This window comes from Lathamus discolor, chromosome 9 (assembly GCF_037157495.1).
Source record: "Lathamus discolor isolate bLatDis1 chromosome 9, bLatDis1.hap1, whole genome shotgun sequence".
NCBI classification, from domain to species: Eukaryota; Metazoa; Chordata; class Aves; order Psittaciformes; family Psittacidae; genus Lathamus; species Lathamus discolor.
Window position 1 is genome coordinate 1876860 of NC_088892.1, and position 23164 is coordinate 1900023.

General features: G+C 46.8%; 2 protein-coding genes across 23 annotated transcripts in view; both read right to left on the bottom strand.

Moving 5' to 3' along the window:
• Positions 1-4763: 4763 nt before the first annotated feature.
• LOC136019309 (histone deacetylase 8) overlaps positions 4764-23164 on the bottom strand; it is a 57695-nt gene continuing 39294 nt past the window's right edge. For 11 of the 21 annotated variants that reach the window (XM_065689376.1, XM_065689378.1, XM_065689371.1 and 8 more), the window contains 3 exons: positions 8458-8586; positions 6258-6583; positions 4764-6141 (listed from right to left, as the gene is read on the bottom strand). In XM_065689376.1, coding sequence (XP_065545448.1) covers positions 6320-6583; positions 8458-8586 — 393 coding nt within the window. In that variant the 3' untranslated portion in view covers positions 4764-6141; positions 6258-6319. Of the gene's footprint in view, positions 6142-6257; positions 6584-8457; positions 8587-16645; positions 17605-20613; positions 20765-20887; positions 21236-21675; positions 21723-23164 lie in introns of those variants that run through there. The other 10 variants (XM_065689380.1, XM_065689374.1, XM_065689387.1 and 7 more) reach the window with 7 other exon arrangements.
• On the bottom strand, positions 9388-22918 carry LOC136019310 (uncharacterized). Of its 2 annotated transcripts, XM_065689405.1 has the most exons (3): positions 22690-22918; positions 14671-14799; positions 9388-13855 (listed from the first exon to the last, which is right to left on the bottom strand). In XM_065689405.1, exon 3 carries the CDS (start codon positions 13122-13124, stop codon positions 12021-12023), a length of 1104 nt encoding a protein of 367 aa, XP_065545477.1. In that variant the 5' UTR covers positions 13125-13855; positions 14671-14799; positions 22690-22918; the 3' UTR covers positions 9388-12020. The 2 variants fall into 2 exon arrangements, with proteins under 2 accessions (XP_065545477.1, XP_065545476.1); XM_065689404.1 differs by having other exon boundaries at positions 9388-14799.

Consider the following 23164-nt stretch of genomic DNA (forward strand, 5'->3'; position numbering starts at 1 on the left):
TCCATAGGGGTCTATCATAGAATCATGGAATGTTTTGGGTTGGAAGGGACATTAGGGATCATCTAGTTCCAACCCCTTGCCATGTTTTGTAGGTATACAGAAGAGAATTTGCAAACCATTGGCTGATTTATTTGTTTTAGGGGCTCTTTGCTCATGTTTGTTAGGTTTTGGCTTTGGTTGGGGTTTTTTTTTCTTCATGTTTGCTTGGTTTGTTGGTTGGGTTTTTTTAAACCTTCTAAGTTTCTATGTAGATCTAAACACTACATTGCATGTTGGCTTGGCAATATTTGGTGCTTCTGTATTGAAAGTCTGGATATGTGTGAACTGAGGTTCTTGGGAGTAACTTAGTGGGCTAGGAGGCTATTCCGTTGGAGAACTATTTGAATATCCTCATATCAGGATGACCCCTTCAGCAAAATTAGTTTACTTCTTGGAAGAAAGAGAGATCTGTTAAATGACATATGGGACGATAAGGAATATAACTATAATGAAGTGAAGAGGGAGTCCTGCCATGGAAAGTGGATAGTAGCCTCTACTTACAGCTGCTGCTGTTGTAATGTTTGAATGAAAACTTAAGTTTGTGCAGTGAATGTGTTTTAAGTACTTGATGTTTTTTAAAACCTGAGCATACTTCTAGGATGGAATTTGCAAAGGAAAAGGAATATCTCTGGCATGTGTCCTGCAATTCATTTGGCACATGCATAGTTTTATGATAGAAACTACCACAAAGCTCAATGAAGACTATGCTACCACTGTTTTCGAATACCAATAACAACTTCTTATTCCTGCTATCATTCTGCAAGGTTGTTCCAGATTTTTTTTCTCCTCTCTACCTGCACATTTTGTGATACTGTTTCTTAGACTCAGTTCATCATTTGTGCACACATCTTTGTGGTACAAATTAAGTTTATATTTTACTGCAGGTGAAGCACTGCAGGAAAATGTCAAACAAAAGGAAAAGTGAAGTTCCACACCTGGAAAAGAATAACCTCATACACTGGTAGAGGCTGAGGGCTGTCTGGCTGAAAAGCAGCTGGTCAGAAAAGGACCTGGGATCTCTGGTGGACATCAACTCGACAGTGGCCTGATGATGCATTGTTGCAGCAAAGGCAACCAAGAGCTTCCTGGCCTGCATTAGGCAGCACATTGCCAGCAGGTTGAGAGGAGTAATTCTTTCCCTATGGGGGAAAACCACAAGCCATGTGGTAGGTGCAGACATCCAGATCTTTAGCAGAACTCCAACAGATGTCTTTCTTTGCTGCTCAGCTCCTTGTAGCTGGATGGATCAGGTTGCTTACATTCAGCATCCGCATAGGCCTATGTTTAACTAAAGTCTGTTCTAAAGCAGATGGTATGACCAAGTTCTCATCATCCAAACACAACAAATTCATTCCAGGGTACTTTTGTCAAAGACTAAAGAGTATGAAATCTAATCCTTAATGAACAGACAGCTTTTATTTCTTCTTTTCTATCTTGTCAATGTGGCAAGACAGTAGAGATATTTACCCAATTGGTACTGAGTACCAATTAGGATATGTAATAGATCTTTTTCCAGAACAAGGTTTTTTTCAGCTGAGCTTTGTCTTAGCTGGGTGTGATAAACAGCTGTCAGCAGTACATGCCTTGAACTTAAACTATTCAAATACTAACTGCAGCTTCCAGGAATAAGAAAGATGGTCCTTACCTGTCAAAGATTCAAGAAACTGAAGCTGGTGCTTCACAACAGGCTGCACGATTCTGAGTTACCAGCTGGGCTTAAACCACGACAGTTCTTTGTGGTGCCTGGCGTGGAGCTCAAAGGGTTGAGATAATGACAGATCAGACCAGAGTGTGTCTAATCATATTTGTGATAAGCATTCATTGTTTTGGATTAATAGTCACTTGATACAATGTTGCTTCATTTGCTCTTGGTGGTGGTGTGCTTGATCTCCAGCATTTGCTTGAATCCAGCATTTGCTGTTTTACTGTTTATTGGCTGGGGGGCCTGGGCTAAGGCTCATGTTTAGCTGTACTTCATGGTAATAAGTTGCAATACAATAGATTCATTGATCATGAAAGTGGGCTGGATGTTCAAAGGCAGGGTCTCCTCTACACATCGTGCAACCAATGCTACATGGAGTAAGTGGTCCGCACTAATTACGCAACGAGCTCAAACAGGAAATCCCAACAGTCCAGGAATTCTGGAAGTCATCATGAACTGGTCAAAGGGCAAAGATTTTGGAATGTCACCAGAGGAGGAGGTGATGCATACTGAAGAGGCCCCACTATATAACAAACTGTCAGAAAGTGAAAAACAGTATGCCTTGTTTACTGATGGGTCCTGCTGTGTTGTGGGAAAGCATCAGTGATGGAAGGCAGCTGTACGGAGTCTCTGACAACAAGCTGCAGAAACTGCTGAAGCAGAGGGTGAATCAAGTTAGTCTGCAGAGGTAAAAGCCATGCAACTGGCCTTGGACATTGCTGAATGAGAAAAACAGCTTTTTCCAGAACAAGGGTTTTTTTTCAGCTGAACTTTTTCTTACCTGGGTGTGATAAACAGCTGTCAGCAATACATGCAGTGATCTTAGATGATTTAAATAATAAGTGCAGCTTCCAGGAATAAGAAAGATGGTCCTTACCTGTCCAAGATTCAAGAAACTGAAATGCAGGCCATTGAGCTGTACTGTCAACTGATGTATACCCATGAAAAGCAGAAAAGGCAACAGCAGTAGGCCTGTGGCTGTCTGCATATATCGTGACATGCACCTGAGTGCTGTGAAGTCACAGAATAAAAATACATCCTCCTTTTGTAAGCAATTTCATGCCTATGGCCAGACAGGAAGAAATGCATAGCATGTATAACTATGTTCAAAGGCAGAAGTAGGAATAACTTGTTTTAACTTGTGTATTCATGCACAGAGGGATCGTTTTTTTAAGAAAGAGTAGCTTATTCTAACAAATTATGGGGTTTTTCTAATTTGCATAAATCCCAAGTATACTGTGTTCCCTGATGGTTCAGAACCTGATGGTTCGGTTGACAAAAACAGAAGGTGACCTGGTTTCAGCTGGGGTGCAGTTAATTTCCCTCCTAGCAGCAGTGCTGTGTTGAGATAAAAAGTGATGATGGTACATTTTAAAATATGTGATCTGAGCATGATGTGAACAGTATGGAATAAGGGGTGGATACTGTCCTGGGTTCAGCTGTAAGAGTCATTTATCTCCTTAGTAGCTGGTGCAGTGCTGTGTTTTGGCTGTAGCCTGAGAGAAATGCTGGTAACACACCAATGTTCTAGTTGCTGCTCAGTAGCACATACCCTGATCAAAGACTTTTCAGTCTCATGCTCTGCAGTGAGGAGGGTCACAAGAAACCAGGAGGAACCTGACCAAAAGTAGCTGAAGGGGTATTCCATCCCACATCACATCGTGCCCAAGTTGGAAAATGGGGGGAGTCACCTGGAAGAGACTGATTGCTGCTTGTGTTGGGCTGGGTATTGATCAGCTGGCAGTGAGCAATTGTATTGGGCATCACTTGTCTGTCTTGAGTTTTAGTCCTCTATTTTTATCACCCTTTTCATTATTATTATTATTGTTGTTGTTGCAGCGTTTTCCTGTATTTAAATTAGTAAACTCTTCTTATATCAATCCATGTGTTTTACCTTTTTCCAGTTCTTCTTCCCATCCCACCAAGGGGGACAAGGGTGATGGGGAGTGAGCAAGCAGCTGCATGGTACTTAGTTGCCAGGCGGGTTAAAATGGACAGGAAAGTAGTGGAGTATTGTACAACAGAAGAAGTAAAATAACTGGCCTTAGTTTTATTGTACGTTTAAGAAGAGAAGCAGAAAAAGCTTATAAGGCTTAACAGGACTGTAAAATATGATAAAGGTTTGATGTAGTAAAGGTTAGAAAAGATTTTGTGTATCATTTTTTTCCTTTGTGTCTGATATATGCCTTGGTAATGAAGAAAGTAATAGAGATGAAATGTCAGGAATATGAATAATATTGACCCAGACAAATAATTTTTCCATATCTTTTCATAAATTTGCTATTCTGATCAAGTAGATCTCCAACAGTTTTGAAATTACTTTTATATTTTAATGCCATCTACATCTAAAGGTATGTTAACTTGCAGTGCATCACTCAGCCACTGAACAAATGCTGAAGAAGAGTAGATTAAGGTTCGATATTAGGCAGAAGCTCTTCCCTGTGAGGGTGGTGAGGCACTGGCACAGGGTGCCCAGAGAAGCTGTGGCTGCCCCATCCCTGGCAGGCAGCTTTCAAGGCTAGGTTGGAAGGCACTTAGAGCAACCTGCTCTAAAGGACCACTCTAAAACACCCCCATAACACCCAGAAACGCCCCTGAAACACCTAGAAAGAAACCCCAAACCACCCCCACAACACCCAATGAACACCCTGAAACATCTCCAAAGCACCCAAACCACCACTGGGATCCCGCAAATTCATCATGTCCTTGTCCTTTTCCTTCTGTGATGCTGTGACCTAAATCAAACCCTAATCCCTAACCCTAAACCCTATCCCTGACCGAAACCCCTGTTCCTGACCCTAAAGCTAACCCTCACATTTAATAATAATTTATAATTAAAAGTATTGTCATAGTAATAGAAATGCTTATATATCTGTATTACTATTATAAATCATACACTCTAATACAAATGCTTTTCAGCCCGGTGAGCCCATGACACCTCAAGCCATAGAAACTGGGGGGAGTCACCCAGAAGGGACAGGGTCGCAATTAAAATTCAGAGAAAACAGAAACTCAACACCCATTGCAGTGGAAAAAAATTATTTATTGCAGTTTGCTGTAACGCTGCTGCCTGAGCAGAGGAGAAAAGAATATCCTTGAGGTAAAACAAACCTTACCCAGGTCCCGTCAGCAAGAATAGAGCCAAAAATGTCCGATCACAGAAGTTACTTATTTCTATGCATGACCCACACCTGCCAACTGACAGTGTGGCACAGCACTGTCCAGAATCAGCTCTAGAACCTGCAGGGGACTCCCCTGCAACGGCACAGGCTGGGGCTGTCTGGATGGGAATAGCCCATGGGAAAGGTCTGGGTGGGCAGGAGCTGGACAGGAGGCAGCGTGTGCCCTGGCAGCAACAGAGGGCAGCAGCATCCCAGGCTGTATGACCAGGAGCATGGCAGGAGAACAAGGGAAGGGATGCTCTGGAATACTCCATCCAGGCTTCAGATCACCAATTCAGGAATGCTATTGGCAAGCAGGAGTGGGTTTAGCAACGGGACCTCAGGACAGGCAGGGACTGGAGCAAGGTGCCTGTGGGGAGAGGCTGGGGGACCTGGGCTTGTCCAGCACACAGAGCATTCCCCAGTCTGGAATATAAGAAATACTGGACCGAGTCCATGCAGCCAAAGACATGTAGAGCAGCGCTGCTGGGCTGCAGCTAAGGGATGTCCTAGGCATAAGTGAGAAGGCAGCAGAGAACAACACAACCTCCTTGGATAGGGGATGCCCTGCTTTGTAATGACAGCAGTGACAAAGCCCCAGGCCCTGCCCACAGGGTTCCTGGGTAGGAAACCCAGGTCCTGGCATGACCATGCCACCTCAGCCAGCACAGAGCCTCTTCCCATATCCCTCCTCACATGCAGCACCCACTGCAGTGACCAAAAAGCCAGGGCAAGAGCCAGACCCAGTACTAACCTGAACAGTGAGCCCACGGCAATGTGTGCCACCATCATAGGCAGTAACACATTCACTGTGTCTGTGGAGAATCCACAGTGTCTGCACCCAGACTGAATTTAAGCCCCCCACACCTCCTCCAAGCAAAAATCTGCTACCAAAGCTTGGTGGTTTGGAGCCATTTCCCCCCTTTCTTTTCCTGGGCACCAGGAGGAAACCCACACTCACTCTGGATGCAGAGCAGGAAGGTTTCGTTCTGGCTGACTTCATTACGGATCACGCAAGTGTAGTAGCCAGTGTCATTGAATGAGGCTCTCAGGATGCACAGGGTGGTGTTCTCAAGCTGGATGTGGGTCGCTCCCCAGCAACAGCACCCTGCAAGAGCACCCTTCTTTTCTTCCACCATTACGAGTCTGCCTTCCCTTCCAGGACATTGCAAACCAGTTTGGTGTTGTCTGCTGCCTTCACTGATGAGTTGCCCACAATTTCTGGCTTGGGAAGTGGTTCTAGGAGAGATGGAGTGACTGTCAGTGTTCAAACCCACAGTTCCCCACGTCCCAGACCCAGAGCACCTTCAAGCTCTCTGGCTGTGGAAGAGGGAGGTTTCTATCTCATCACTCACCCACAACATGCAGCTGGAACCAGCCCGTGACCTCCAGCTCGGACCTGAAGCGGTACAGCCAGTCATCCCCCACACTGCAGCACCATCTGGAGCGAGAAGTCTGTTCTGTTGAACCTCACATGGTTCTCGTAAGGGTGAGAGGTGGTGCTGGCTCCATCAAAAGCATAACTGATGATGGCTCCCTCCTGCTGGGCAGTTTTGTATTCCCATATGACAGCTCTGCCACCCTGCAGCAGTGGAACTGTCAGACACACAGTGCAGCCCATGGCTGAGTCTCCCCAATGCCAGCCTGAGGTCAGCAGAGCAGCAGGGACCGAGTGTGCGGCCTGCAAGAGAAAGGAGACGTTAGTGCACAGCTCCTGAGGGGCAGCTCCTGCCACCCAGTAGCACTGAGGACTTGATGTCACAGAAGCATGGAACGGTTTGGGTTGGGAAGGACCTTAAAGCTCATCCAGCTCCAACCCCTGCATGGGCGAGGACACCTTCCACTGGAGCAGCTTGCTCCAAGCCCCCGTGTCCAACCTGGCCTTGAGCACTGCCAGGGATGGGGCAGCCACAGCTTCTCTGGGCATCCTGTGCCAGTGTTCCACCACCCTCACAGGGAAGAGTTTTTTCCCAAGATCTCATCTCCCCTCTCTGTCAGATTAAAGCCGTTCGCTCTTCTCCTATCCCTATACACCCTTCAAAAGAATCACTCTTCAGCCTTCTTGTAGGCATCCCGTTCAGTCCTGGAAGGCAAACTCATTGTCTAAATCATTGTCTGAATTATCATTTACATCATCTTCAAATCACTGTCAAACCACTGTTGCAATAAAATTCAATTCTTGCTTAATCACCATTAGAGTCCCATGTGATTTTAATTCATTCTCTGATTAATTACCACCGGTCATTAATAAAGCCCTTTCAGTTATCCCCACAAGAGATGACTTCTCTGAACCATTCCCCTGTGAAGCACAAGGAACAGCTCCAAGTCCATTTCCCTTCAGGTGTGCAGCAGCAGATCCAGCAAGTGCCCCCATTCCCCACTGAGGGCCATGGCAGATGGAGGAAGCCCAGCATCCAGGCTGGGTACAAAGAGAGCTGCAGAGAAGGTTCCCGAGAGCAGGACAGCTCCTGGCACAGGGACTATCACAGCTCCAGGTCCAGCCTGCACTGGACGCCCTGCGCCTCCTGCCCTTGGTGGCGGGTTCACAGCGGGGCCTTTTGTGACTCGGTCTGTGACACTCCCCAGCATGGTCACGTACCTTGCACTGCTCTTCCCTCCCAATGCCCACATCCCTCCATCCCACAGCGGGGAAGAGAGACCCCACAGCCATCCCAGGGGAAACTGGGGGGAGTCACCCGGGAGGCCCAGACTGCTGCTCGGGTCTGGCTGGGTATCGGTCAGCGGGTGACGAGCAACTGTATTCTCTCCCCTTGTAATTCCCCTTATTATTATTACTGGTGGTAGCAGCAGTGGTTTTGTGTTATACCTTAGTTACTGGACTCTTATCTCAGCCCATGGGAGTTACATTCTTTCCCTCCTCCTCCACATCCCTCCGGGAGCCAGGACCAGGGGAAAGAGGGAAGAGAGCGAGTGAGCGTGGTACTGAATTACCTGCTAGGCTTAAACCATGACAGCACCTTTAGCTAAAGTGGCACGCTTGAAACAGCTGGTGATATTAGGACATTGTTAGTGGTAAAGGCAAGAGAGACAGAGCTAAGGGGCAGATACAATACATCCCTTAAGGGGTTTTAGAAGGCCACTCAAAGGAAAGATCTAGTCTCTGATGCATACTGGACTGACATGCCCACACCATGTGGCAGGACAAGCTCATGGCTGGAGCTGAGCTGGCACTGGAATTGGCTCAAAGTCCAGAGCCCTTCTAGCCACAGCCAGACAATGCTGGATGCCCCTGCTCTGCCAGCTGATCCCCAGTACGTGAGAAAGGTATGATCCAGGATCTGCTTATGCCTTTTGAACAGCTCATGATATGTGAGCGCCTGTAAGCTTTCGATAGCTGAGCTACTGGAGAGGCAAAGATGTGTTCCTTGGCCTCCCTCTGCTCAGCTTTGGGCCAAGGCAGGGGAGCAGTCCTGCTGTCCTGTGGCTGGTCACTCCACTAAGATGGTCATGTGTTCTCAGAAGCCCCAACAGAAGGTGGGGATTTTCAAAGGCTGGTAGCTGCAAAGCAGAGGAGAGGTGGGCAGGCTGCCTTACCTTTCCTGGGCGGTAGTCTGCTGGCCCTGGCTTTGCTGTTTTGTCTCCTCCAAGGCTGCTTTTGGTTCCATCATGTACATGGAAGCCCCTTTTATATAGACATACAGTTCCACTCTGGGGACCTGGTGTCTGTAAGAGAGGCAGGGAGGTTGCTGGGTACACAACCGTTCTGCTGACAGGCAGGCTACTCAACAAAACTATCAAACACTAGCTGTATAACAAGCACAGTGGATTAAACAAGCGCACTAAAACTAAAAAGCACAGTAAAGCAAACTGGGTAGATATTTCCATACAGTAAATAAGTACAATAAAACAAATTGTGTACATGTATATAAGTATGGAGGACAATTAGCAATGCATCAAATCAATACTGCATAGAGAGAACAGAGATTAAGAAGAAACACACCACCAGTCACCCCCCAACCATCCTTCAGGCCCACACTTCAGCTGGGAAGCCCCGTTGCAGCTGATGCCAGGAGTCTCAGGTAATTGGGAAAGTTCCTACGTGGTGCATCCACCCATAGGTGAGGCCTCGGATTTGGCTACAAGAGGCTCCTGCTTTTATATCCTTGGAAACACAACGGGGTTTATGCCAGCTCTGTCACTGTTTACTCGTGGGGCCGTGCAGTTTCTCAGCATCTCAGTATTGGCTACACCGAGAGCACTGGCCAGGCACCCCGGCGTGCCCAAGTGGGAAGCTCACAGAACAGCTGCACCCTCATGGTTTCCTGCCTCTTTCCGACAAACAGTCATCATAAACATACACATATGGACTCTGCCAAATACACTGTGACAAAACCACACTGTGTTATGTCTCTCAGTCATGAGAGGGAATCAACTAGGTTCCTATCCGTTAAACAGTCACAACCAGATCCAAGCAGAGGAACTGCATGCACATAGAGATGGAGATGCAAGTGGAGATAAGAAAAATAATATAAAAGGATATTTTATTTTCACAAAATAATGGAAAACAACAAAAACTGTCTTCCTGATGCAGACATTCAAGTTTTCTACTGCAGTTGAAAATAATCTGAACAAAAGCAAAATTCTCTTGGAGCCAAGACTACCCATTTTCTAAGAGCCTTCTGAGCTTTCACAATGGCACACACTATCCTGACTTACACAGGAGGAACTCAAAGGTAGGCTTCTGTTCAGCTGCACATCTGTGATAGAGGATCTGTGGGAGTACTGGGCCTGAATATCCCATGAGGGAGGGAATCTCTGCTTTTATAACAGGGACACAGGGCTATGACTTCAGTTTTCCAGTCAGGATGATGGAGCTAGGCTTTTTTCAGTGATATCCAGTGATAGGACAAGGGGCAATGGGTGTAAACTGGAACATAGGAAGTTCCACGTTAACATCAGGAAGAACTTCTTTACTGTAAGAGTGACAGAGCACTGGAACAGGTTGCCCAGGGGGGTTGTGGAGTCTCCTACACTGGAGATATTCAAGGCCCGCCTGGACAAGTTCCTGTGTGATGTACTGTAGGTTACCCTGCTCTTGCAGGGGGGTTGGACTAGATGATCTTTTTAGGTCCCTTCCAACCCTTGGGATTCTGTGATTCTGTGATTCTGTGATTTGATTAACCCTAGCGTGATTGATGGAAGAAGTCTGTATTTCAGGCAGCTTGCTTGCACAAGTCATACAGTGTTTATGGTGAAGATTTCCTGACAAATTACTTTGCCCTTTTAAATACAGAAAGAATACATTTCACATAGTATCTGCAAACTATGAACAACACTAATAAGAAGAGGACTTGATCTTACAAAGTGCTGTGCTTATTCAGCCCTGCAGATAGAAGAGATCCTTCAAGTCTGTGCTATGGGCTTCAGGTTTTAGTTAGGCCATAGTGCCTGCCCATCACAGATCCATGGATCTTGGTGACAATTCATTTTCAACTATGGTACAGTTCCCTCAGGAGATCCAGCATCAATACCTTCAGATGTTTGTATGGACTAGTGTCAGTTTGCTTAGTCACTGCACTCACACAGAACAGCAAGTCCAGTGTCTGCAAGGAAAATGATTCCTATCCCCACGAGGGTGCCTGAGCACAGTCACAGCGAGATTCCACCAGAGCTGAGAGTAATGAGCCTGCTATTTTGATGGTTGCCACCAAATAGTTCAGGACTGCCTTTTCACCTGCATCAGGGCTGCCATGAAACACCCAGTTTGGGGCAATGTCTGTAATTTACCAATTGTGGCCATGCAGCATCAGTTTGCTCCTTCTCATACCCTTTCCCCTGACCAGAGAGGTTGAGGATGGCCCCTACCTGTGGGTCCCCATACCCTTGGGTAGGGAGTATTCTGGAGGGTAGATTTTGTCTAGTTAAGCCCACCAGCACTTCTGGATCACTGACTAATGCTGCATTTGAGCATTTTGGGCATCTCCCCACTGCCCCAGTCCTGCCAGCCCATCTGTGCCAAGCACTTACAATCAACCGACGGAAGCAGAGTAATGAGGACATATGTAATAAACTTAAAATGCTCAGTAATATTAAGGCCATAAATGATAGAATCACAGAATAGCTCTCTACTGAACCGAAGTACACGTGTTTTGTCTTTCACACTGCTACCTCCTGTGCTCTTCAATATGACTTCCTGAGCTTACATGGTTGTCATGGTTTAAGCCCAGCTGGCAACCCAGAAAAACCACGTAGCTGCTCGCTCACTGCCTCCCTGCTCTTTCTTCCCCATCGCTCCTGGAGGGATGGGGAGAAGAATCGTGTCGTGGTTTAAACCCAACCACAAACCTCGTCCACTCACTCCCCCCACTTCTTGCCCTCCCCCTGCTCCTGGAGGGACAGAGAGGAGAATCGAAAAGAATGCAACTCCCACGGGTTGAGATAAGAACAGTTTAGTAACTAAGGTATAACACAAATCACTACTGCTACCACCAATAATAATAATGCTAAAGGAAATAACAAGAGGAAAGAATACAACATCTCAGCACCAGCTGACTGATAACTCGCCCCACTCTCCCCAGCCAAGCACCGACCGATACCTCGTCCAACCCTGCAGTCCCAACCCTTCCGGGTCACTCCTCGTTACATCCTGGGCATGACGTGCTGTGGTATGGAATACCTCTTTGGCTAGCTTGGGTCAGGTGTCCTGTCTCTCCTTCCTCCTGGCCTCCCCTCCTCCCTGGCAGAGCATGAGGCTCAGAAAGTCCTTGGCCAGACCAAACATTCGAGCAGCAACTGAAAACATCAGCGTTATCAGCACTGTTCCCAGGCCAAAAGATCAAAGCACAGCACTGTACTAGCTCCTAAGAAGGAGAAAACTGACTGCTGCTGCTCAAACCAGGACATTATCCACCCCTTATTCCATACCATTCACGTCATGCTCAGATCCCACATCTTCAATATGCCATCACTCTTACATATATATATACATCTACATATACACAGAGAAAAACATCATTTCTTAGTGCATGGACCTATAAAGCTGCTGAGTCCATCTGGTCCATGATGTCAGGCTCCATCTCTTGTTACAGTCTCTCAGAGCAGGAGAGGCTGTGTGCAGTGTTCACACTCATGAATAACCTGGGCAATAGTGTCCATTGCTAAGTCCACCCCTCGATCATGAGTCCATCTCTATGTTGCATCTCTGCCCTGATGGCCTGAAGTGTCATGGCCCACCAGGCTCCAAATAATTCACTGTCCCCTTCAGCAGTTTCTGCAGCTTGTTGCTGGGGACTCCATACAGTTGCCTTCCATCTCCGACGCTTCCAAAGCACTGGAGGGGCCCAGTGGACCAGATCCTCGCTCATACTGTCCCACACACACTGCCACTCATGGCTGTCCAGCCTTGGGGAAGATCTCCTGGTCCTCCCATATTGTGGTCTAACCCCAAACAAGAAGCAAACCTGAGTCTGCTTGACTTCTGAGATCAGACAAAATGGCCGTGGGTAGAACACACTCTGTGTGTGTGCCAACATGCTGATCCCCATCACAATCAGCAGGCAGGCCCCAAGGGTACCCACAGGCCATTCAAACCCTTCAGAACTCTCCAATGACGCTGCTGTACTTGTCCCTGGGGCTGGTGCAGCTGCTGTGCCTGCCGGCTCTCCTACCACCAGCTTCTCTTTTCCTGGGTGCAGCTCTTCCTCCACTGCCCTGCTGGGAAATGCTGCCTGGGCTCCTGCATCCTCCTGCGGCTCTGCGGGCGGCTTCCGGGGGACGCTCTCGGCCGCCACGAGGCTCGGCTCCTCCGCGGGGCTCGGCTCCTCAGCCGCCTCCTCCCGCTGCTCAGCAGCCGCCTTCCTCCCGGGCTCGGGACCCGCTCCCGACGCCACCTGGTCCCCGGGGCCGCTCTCCCGGGCCACTTCGGCCGCCGCCGGCTCCCAGGGCCGCTCCCCCTCGGCTCCCCGCAGCCTCACGAAGACGGAGGCGAGGACAAGGGCCAGGGCGGTGAAGAGCAGCGGGACGGCCGGGTACAAGTTCACGGCCACATCCATCTCTCCCTGCTGCTGGAGCCCACCCGTATTACAAGCCATTGCCATAAAGTACAGTGAAACAAAAACCTTAGCCCAAGCCCCACATTTGATAAACACTACCACAGGGAATACCGGCTCTAAGTAATGTACTACATTCTGAAGCTCTGAGAGCAAGAGAAACAACTTTAAGAGCCAATAAATCAGCACTGTGACGACTATTAATCTAATCATCTCCGTCGTTATCTCAACCCTTCAAGCCCCACGTTGGGCGCCAAAAAGAACTGTCATGGTTTAAACCCAACCACAAACCTCGTCCACTCACTCCCCCCACTTCTTGCCCTCCCCCTGCTCCTGGAGGGACGGAGAGGAGAATCGAAAAGAATGCAACTCCCACGGGTTGAGATAAGAACAGTTTAGTAACTAAGGTATAACACAAATCACTACTGCTACCACCAATAATAATAATTCTAAAGGAAATAACAAGAGGAAAGAATACAACATCTCAGCACCAGCTGACTGATAACTCGCCCCACTCCCCCCAGCCAAGCACCGACTGATACCTCGTCCAACCCTGCAGTCCCAACCCTTCCGGGTCACTCCCCGTTACATCCTGGGCATGACGTGCTGTGGCATGGAATACCTCTTTGGCTAGCTTGGGTCAGGTGTCCTGTCTCTGCTTCCTCCCGGCTTTCCCTCCTCCCTGGCAGAGCATGAGGCTCAGAAAGTCCTTGGTCAGACTAAAACATTTGTGTTATCAGCTCTGTTCCCAGGCCAAAAATCAAAACACAGCACCGCACCAGCTACTAAGGAGGAAAATGACTGCTACTGCTGAACCCAGGACAGATGCTCATGTTTTGGAAGGCACAGTTTGCACTATAAAGCATTTCTTATCAGTGATGATTCAAGAGCAAGAAAGAGCTCAGCTTGACCCAATCACACTTCGCGTTTCCATGGATGGCTCTCTAGAAAAAATAATGAGAAATCTTTATACTTTCAAACTGTTTAAAACTGAAGGGACACCGCTGCCAGGTAAAAGCCAGCTCCTCGTGATTTTGCCACAAAACACTTTTCAGACTGGAGTTGTGATTTCATGTGAACGCATACAATCTGCTAAGATGTATGTAAGAAATAGATCCATTCACAAGGCCTGCTTGGAATGATCATCAAAGGACAATCTTCATCACATAGGACTTGAGCAACAGACTAAAAAGGGGGAAAATCGGAATGCTGAATACACAGCAGAATAACTATGTGGGTTTTGTTTCTCACCCACTCTGAGAAAATGCCCCAAACTGGACTCTGTAGCCTCCTCCCCATACTTGACTGGTGGAGCTGCAAGACACATTCATGATGCGAGAATCCAGCCTCTCAATGTGATCTGGGAAACGACTATTCTTTACTTATCTAGTGACAAAAAAGAAAAGATCTGTTCACTTTGGATTGGCAGGTAATGCAGTGATGACTGGGCGATAGCTCCTTGCCTCCCCCTTACTTTTCTCTTAAGAGTAAGAATTTAACACAACTAACATAGCTGAATTGCAAGGTGGTTTAGAGATGGGAGAAATAACACAGTACATTTGAGTCCAAAATCTCTTCCGTGAAAAAAAGACTTCTTTTCCTAGCTGAATTACTGAGGAGCTCTACATAATTCAGGAGCCTTAAGAACTGTTTTGAGACACTCTGCTCTACAGCTGTGGAGTACTTAAGTACTAAAGGATACTTGCCACAGTACCGCAACCACGTGGAAGTATTCCATCACCTCCTGACACATACAGACCTTGCGAGGACTGTTAACACCAGGCTTGCAGAAATGCTTGAAGTAATTCCACTGATCGGGTTTGTATCTGTAGGAAGCCTGAACATCAATGTAGGTCACAAACCTGCCTGGGCACTTTGAGACACAAAGCTGCAAGAAAAGAAGGGTTTGAAATACCATGACTTAAAGAGGCACACTCTGTGCTTAAAGACAATGTCACCTTTGGGAGACAGACACACTCTGTGGTTCAGAAGAATGCTATCTTTGGACAACCTATGAAACTAAGCTGCTGCAAACTGCTGTAGTAGTTAAATGGTAAGTTGGGGTACCACATGTCTGCCAGAGAGTTCTGAAATCGAACCCTTAAAGGACATAAAGAAAGAAGGAAGAGGAAGGGGCCTGCTGGACACCTGCACAGACACCACACGGCCAGGAGCCTGTCACAGAGCACCAGGACAGCCTAGAAACGAGAGACTGATATGCAAATAGACTCCACAACTTGTTAAATCTGTAAAGTAGGTATGCTTTTATTCAGTGCTGAGATGCATGGGGGATAGCTCCTCAAAAGGCATGAGTGCCTCAGTGTTGTTTCCTTCTACATTTATTCTCTAAAGTTATACATATTCAGAAGGTTACACAATATGCCTATACATATTCATGTCCTATCCCCACTTCGTATTATAATGAGCTAGAAGGTCCTTTGCACCTGCCAGTGCCCCCCTGCGGTCGTGGGCGAGGGTCTCAAGATGAAGTAAATGAGTTCCTCTTGTGAGTAGGGATCTTCAAGATGAAGTAAATCGGTCTTCCTCAAGCCTGAACTTTTCACTTCTAGCCATCACGCATCCTCTTTAAGAGTCTGGTCAAAGTCCAAACCGCAAAGCTGGTTTTCACTCGAACTAAGTAACTGTTCCTCCCCTTTATGAGTCTGTTTCTCCCCCTTATCAATAGCTTATTGTCCTGGTGCTGCATGGCAAGCATGATCCGTATTTGTAAGCAATGCTTTCTGTTAAACAAGCAAAATTCCTTTAACCCCTCTTGCACAACCCCCTTGTACAACCCCCCCTGTACATTGGTCAACCCTCTGCATCAGTCCCCCCTTTTCTACAAAGTGAGTAAATTCTTTTACTCTTCAGACAAGTTCCTCTTTCGACCAACTCCTGCGGAAGGTATCTCTCAGCACCTTACCACGTGCATTTGATAGAGAGGTCAAAATTATTATGCATTGTAACTTTCGCCAGTTCCAAAGAAATAATCCAATAGACAATACGAAACTAATATTAACTAATACCAACCCTTTGCATCAAGACTTCCCCAGAAACAAGTCCTGGAACATTTTCAATTCATCCTCAAATAACCTCCTGTGACACTACACTCATTTTCAGCCGCACGCAGTAACCAGTCAGGTCAGACATATTCTGTCCTGTAGGGTGCTGGATGCACAGGCTGAGCACTGGGCCATCCACAGCTGTCTCATACATTAAAAGCACTAGGATTTAAAGGGCATTTGTAAAGCTTTAATGAGAGAAACTCTGTTTAATCTTTAGACAGCATAATTTTTAGATGGCAGAAAATTCCGTGAGCAAGCCTTAGACCAACTGCACCCACATCTAAGGCCTTCAGCTCGACAGTCAGGGCAAATCAGCAGCAGAGCACATAAAGATTCTGCCTGTTCTCAACAGGCTGAGTCTTGAAATCATTCAGCATAAACAGAGAAGCCCTAAAGTCACCCAGTCTGATAACTCAATGCATCTCCTGTTACAAGCACCCTGCAACACAGATCGAGATCTGGATCAGCTCCCTCACAATGCTGTCTCTGCATCTAGAATAAGAAGCAATTATGAAGAAACCTAATGAATTTATTGGAGCAAGGCAGGTGTCCAAACCGGGGAAACCGGGAAAGCAGCAGCAGCAACTGAAATGCTCACTGACAGTCTCAACAGAAAAGCTGTGATAAGCTGGGTGAGTGTCGTGAAAGGAAGACTTGGACGACTCAATATGAGTTAACAGCAAGCTTCGTTTATTGCAAGTCCTAACACATATTTATATGGTTTATAATCAGGTTATACATATTTTGCTAGATACAATGTAATTGGTTAAAGTGTTAGAGTTCTTTGTTCTGTGTGTATCTTGGACATTCTTTGCTCCCCGCAGGTTTCCCCTGGACTTACCAGGGATGTTGTGTCCTTGGTGATAATACATTGTTCTGTTCCCATCTTGGCCCTAGACCTGTTGATTGTGGTGTTTACCACATTCTCGCTTCGCCAGCTGCAGCATATCTACATGACCTTTTTCAACAAGCCAATCCCCCACAATTCCCCCGTTTTTCTTTAAGAAGGAATAAGGATTGAGTCAGGAGTTCTTGTAAATAAGTAGAATAACATTGTAAAGTACAACAAAGCAATAAATTTCTTATGAGACCTATAATGGCGAAGCAGCTTATAAAGTAAACGTATATGTAGCTCTATGAAGTGAACCTTGATTTTTAAATAACTCGAGTAATTCAAATTTTGTACTTTTAAAATTAGTTAAATATTTTCGAAGTGTTATAAGCGGGTTATATAAAAGATAATTTGACAGATTATACAAAAAGTCTTTGTTTCAGCCAATTCTGGCGAAGATGTTTTATAGATTGACAACCATCACAATATAATTCTATTGTAGGTTTATACTGATGACAAAAATTATAGAGTTATTGAAGTATTTGTTGTATTACTAATTTTAGTTGTACTACTATATGCCTGTGGCCATGGACCAGATCTAGGAGGGCGACCGTGCTCAACGGAAGTTCTGTGTTGATTAAGGAGTTAAGTTCTTTTATTAGCGGTTGTAGCGTTCGGCGCAAGCGACGCTCCTTCCAGGCCTGTGAGTCAGGGTCCATACACTAGCTCGGAGATGTCATCACTGGAGTTTTTGTAGTAGCCGGTCATAGTTACTTGGATGGTAGCCACAAGGGTCCTGCGGGAGCAGAAATACGGGTGTAACCAAGGCTCAGATATATTACTTCTGCCGGTCCCTGTCACAAACCTGTATTAGGATCTCGATAGTATGTCTTAAAAGAAGGCTTTATCTTTTGTGTTTCTATTTGTACAAGGTGCTTAACAACCGCTGGAGTTTGTTCATCACCAAAGATGCATAAACAATTTAACGTAATTTCACCTATATAATCAGCATCGATGACACCTGGAACAATGAATAGTCTTTTCAACGCGGATGACGAACTCTCCAGCAACAAGGCTCCTATAGGTTTATTGTCCAAAGTTAGGGGACCATATATTTCGGTAGAGAGTAACGACACGATCTCATCATATAAGATAGTATTTACTGTGGTTGCCAAGTTCATTCTGAGGGTGTCGGTGGTGGTTGGTTGCAAGGCAATGGAGTTTGACTTGTTGCGTACACACGTTGAGGTGCAGGGGCTGTAGGACCCGTGCTTGGGATCATCGTGCGACAGGTCTTGGTGCTCCGTTGTTTGTTTCCCGATCGGTTCTGTTTGTGTTGACAGGTAGTAGTACAATGGTTATCTATTTGATAATTAGGGTACCAAACCGAGTTGTGGCAATCTTTTTTCATGTGTCCATTTTGATCATATCTAAAATATTGAGGATTCTTGATCATACCGGTGGCTTGCAAAGGTGTCAAGGCCGCTAATATTCGCGAATGACTTTTCTGAATTGTCCCTTTTACTGCGTTTACTGTCTCAACCAACATTGCCTGATGCCCCATAGGTATCCGTGCCATTTGTTTTAACATCTCTTCTATAGTGGTATTTGCAGGTAACTGAACAAGTATCTGTCTTACAGCATCATTATAGTTTTGTATTGTATACTGAAGTAGTAAAATACTATGCATGTATTCTGGAGTACCTGATTTCCTTATAGCATCAGCTACCCTATCCACAAAGGTACTGAAGGGCTCGTCCTTTTTCTGTGTCACTTTCATGTAGGCAGGAGCTGCAGTAGTATCTTTAATCTGTGATAGAGCTCGCAAGGCTAGTCTCATAGATTCTTTTAACAGTTCTGGACCTACCTGGACTTGAGCCTCCTTAGTGGAGAACTGTCCAATTCCCATCAGGTGTTGTAATTGCACCCCAATCAGGGGATCTCCCTGGCTTCGCTGAACTGTAACCGTCTCTTGACAGGCTTCCTGCCAATACATGTTCCATAACAACAACTGCGAAGGGGTGAGGATTAATTTCACAATACTTTTAATATAATGGCAAATTTGTTCCCCAAATATATGACAACATTTGCCTAGTGGGTTCAGACTGAATGCTTGTAGAAGAAACCGTTTGCCTTAACTGAGATAACAATTTCCAATTTAAGGGAGATATTTTAGTATTTACTGCTTGTCCTTGAGCGTTAATCTGGTACTTAACAGGAAAGGCGAGAATCTTTTCCTGCAACGTCTGTGAACAATCAAAATCATTGTTTGACAGAGCCTCTCTCTGAATATTTTAAATCTATTACCTGGATTCGCATTTGTCTACCCATGCTCTGCAATTTTATTTTTTCACTCTGCTTTGCACAGCTACAAACAGCAGCCTGCTTGGCAGCAGCTACAGCTGTCTGCTTGCTTCAGCAGCAACCATAAATACCTGTCAGCAACCACACTTTTGCATTAACCCTTTCTTGCCTGAAATGTTAAACCACTATCTGTTAAAAACTTTCACATGAATATGATAACAAAAAAAATATATAGAACACCATCTGCTCTCATCATACACACACACATACGTATGCATATGGGATCCCACAAGCACACTTCACACAACTACAATATTTGAAACACAAAATTCAGACAATCATTACTCGCACTACAAAGTCCCACGTACAGAACGTGGCACAAGGACCCTGTGAAGACTATCAGGAAACCAGCTCCAAGAAGCATCATTGCAGTGTGAGGTGGCAGGCTCAGCCCTAGCGAGCGTCCCCGCAGAGGCTCTGCCTCCCCCACATCGTATGAGGCTTGGGCTTTTATACTGATCAAAATGCACACTCATTCTGATACAGGTGGCCAGCCTACGTCAGAAGAAGTGGCCAGCAATATCTATAAAGGTTTCCAAGCATCAATAGAATCATAGACATATTTGTCAGCTTCTAGTACATGAGTATCACAGAGAGACTGAATCAAATGAGTTGTATATGGGGCCCCAAGTCCACGGTCCGCTACAGTCCACCCGATATCTCTGATAAGGGCATACGAGAGATTTTCCCACTGCGGGTCTTGATCCAGCACATATATTACAGGGAAAGCACACAATACATCTGAATCCTGCACTCATCTCGCTTCTCCTTTTACAGCTGTCCATTTATCATGAGGATCTGGGGGATATAAATCAGGCTTCTTTTCCGGCTCCATGTCAAAAGGACCATCCTGGTCAGCATCAGAATTAACAGGCGTCAGAACCTCAGGAGCAGCAATAGCAGCCTGATGAGCATGCACAGGTTCCTTCTTGGGGTCAATAGGGCCCGGGTCAAAAAGACTGTCTTCATCTCTGTCCTCAGTCTTTGCAGACGCGGCGGCAACTGGCAGAGGCTCAGGGGTGGCCAGGGGTGGGGGGGACACTGGGTTCCACGATCTCACTTTTTGACTTTAACGCCTCTAAAATAGTTCTCCAAATGACTAACAAATGTTTCACAGTGTCACTGTCTTTAGTGGCTGCGTCCCACAACTTAAGTCATGCACCATTCCACAAAGAGACCTCAGATACGATACACTCATCAGTCTCTGGATAATGTGTCTTTGACCATTTCAACATTAAATTTAAGTCTGTCTCTTTAAAGATTGCTCCCTTCACCTTAAGGACTGAAAACATCCATAAAACAGAGACTTCTTCCTTAGCGATTTTTTCCCAAGTCCCAGGCTCAAAGGCTTCTCCAACCCCCTGGATTAAGTCCTTCTCCTTAATACAGCGCTTTTCTAAAAAGCAATTTAATAAATTTAGGGCAGCTTGCCTCTCCATACCCCTTTAAAGGTGCTCACGCTCCGTTGCCCTACGAGGCTTCGGCTGCTCCTCCTCCTTGGTGCAACACTGTAGATACAGCCACTGCAGGTCCAGCGGCGCCCAGATCCTGTCTATATGGTTGTCCTTTGCACGATGCGCCGCTTTGACCCTCTGGGGCAAAATCAGAGCCAAGTGCCAGTTTTCACGACCGTAGTATTGTCACCATTCAAGCGAAAACAAGTATCACGTCGGGGTCACCATTTGTCGTGAAAGGAAGACTTGGACGACTCAATATGAGTTAACAGCAAGCTTCGTTTATTGCAAGTCCTAACACATATTTATATGGTTTATAATCAGGTTATACATATTTTGCTAGATACAATGTAATTGGTTAAAGTGTTAGAGTTCTTTGTTCTGTGTGTATCTTGGACATTCTTTGCTCCCCGCAAGTTTCCCCTGGACTTACCAGGGATGTTGTGTCCTTGGTGATAATACATTGTTCTGTTCTCATCTTGGCCCTAGACCTGTTGATTGTGGTGTTTACCACATTCTTGCTTCGCCAGCTGCAGCATATCTATGTGACCTTTTTCAACAAGCCAATCCCCCGCAGGTGAGCTCTCTCAGGGCACAACACAGCAAGGTCTATTTGCAGAACAAAAGGAGGGCAATGAGCCCTGCACCCGCTGCAGACCTCACTGCTTTCATGGAGAGAGAATTTCAGTCTCCAGATCTTTCAGCTATGGTGAACAGTCTCATTTCCAAAATAACTGCAATCTTAGAATGGAAGTGAGGAATACGGAATTTCTTGGCTAGTTTCTAAAAGGGTATTCCCATCTTTGCCCCTTTCCCTATCAATGGAGATACAGTGCGAATTAAGGACCCTCCGGGTGACTCCCCCTAGTACCGAGCACAATGTACTGTGGTATGTATGGAATATGCCTTTGGCTAGCTCAGGTCCGGTGTCCTGTCTCTGCTCCCTCCCGGCTCCTTGCACCCCTCCTCACCGGCAGAGCATGAGGAACCCAAAAGTACTTGAACGGGGTAAGCGCGACCGAGCAACAATTGAAACATTGGTGCGTTACCAGCGTTACTCCCAGAGTAAAGGCGAAACTCAGCGCTGCACCACATCCTAGGAAGAGAATTAACTCTGCTGCAGCTGAAACCAGGCCAAAGGCAGAGAGACAAGTGATACAGGGTTAATAAATGTACAAGGGAACAACACAGGGGATTGTATAAGAGTTAGAAGAATTCCTTGCTTAAACAAAAGTATTGTCTGTTGTAAACACCTATCATGCTTACTAAACAGAACAAGGCACAAACTACTGATAAGGGGAGGAGACAGAGGCCTGGCTCTACCGATAAGCAACTATCGACAAAGAAATGCGAATGTCTGGGTCTATTGATAAGGGGGAGAAGCAGATGATTTATGGCTGAGATACCGACCAAACCCTAAAGCCATGCACGAAGATTAAAAGGTGAAAAGTTTAAGAGGAGGAAAACTCAGTTATTTCATCTTGAAGAACCCTGCCCACAGGAGGAAGACTCATTTACTTCATCTTGAGACCCCTGTCCATGACCAGAGGGGGGCCTGCGCAGGCGCAAAGGACCTTCTAGCTCATTATAATACGAAGCGGGGACAGATACTAAATGTGTATAGGCGTATCAGTAATCTAATGCATATGTATGCCTTAAGGGAATAAATGTAAAGGAAAAACGACCCTGGGTGTGCATACTTTGGAGGAACGATCACCATGCACCTCAGCGCTGAATAAAGCATACCTACTTTACAACTTTAACAAGCTGTGGAGTCAATCCGCGTATCACAAGCACAGTGGCACGGCGCAGGAAGCCGGGACAGGAGCCCCGAGGCGCCTAAGATTCACCAAGGGAGATGAAGGCAGAATCAAGCGCACGGGGGGCTCCTGGCCCGGCTCGTCTCCGGCAGGCCGCAACCGTGCGGCACCGGGCGCTGTGAAGCTTCCCGCGCCGGGCGGCCAGCGGGCAGGAGACTCCCCTCTGCGCCCACCTAAAGGACAGGCGGGCGGGCGCGCTCGCCTACCCGATAACCCCGGACCTCCAGTGGGCTCGGATCTCACCTGCTGCCGCCGCTTCCGGCATCCGCACCCAGTCCGCCCCCATGATGTTCCCGGGCGCTGCGCATGCGCACACCAAAACGGCGCCGGCGGAAGCAGAACTGGCGCGCGAACATCGCGCTGCTACCGCGCTGCTGCCACGCGCGCCACGCGCACCCACCCGCGCCCGAAAGTGGAGCGGCGGCAGCCACTGCTCGCCGGTAGCAAGCAGCCACCACGTGACACCGCCCACTTCCGGGGACAGCAGCGAGGACAAAGGGAGCGCCACGGCTCACGCGCGGAGCCCGAACTGCAGTACCGAACTCTGCACACAGATGGAAGCAGCGAGCGGCGCTCGGAGCCACCCCCCGCCCCCACCACCTGCCGTACCGACTTTTGGGGGGTATCCCCTCCACCATCCCCCCCTGCCCCAACCCTTGCAGACCCAGAATCAGGGGTTTTGGAGTATTTTGGGGCCACCACAGCGGCTCCGGCTCCA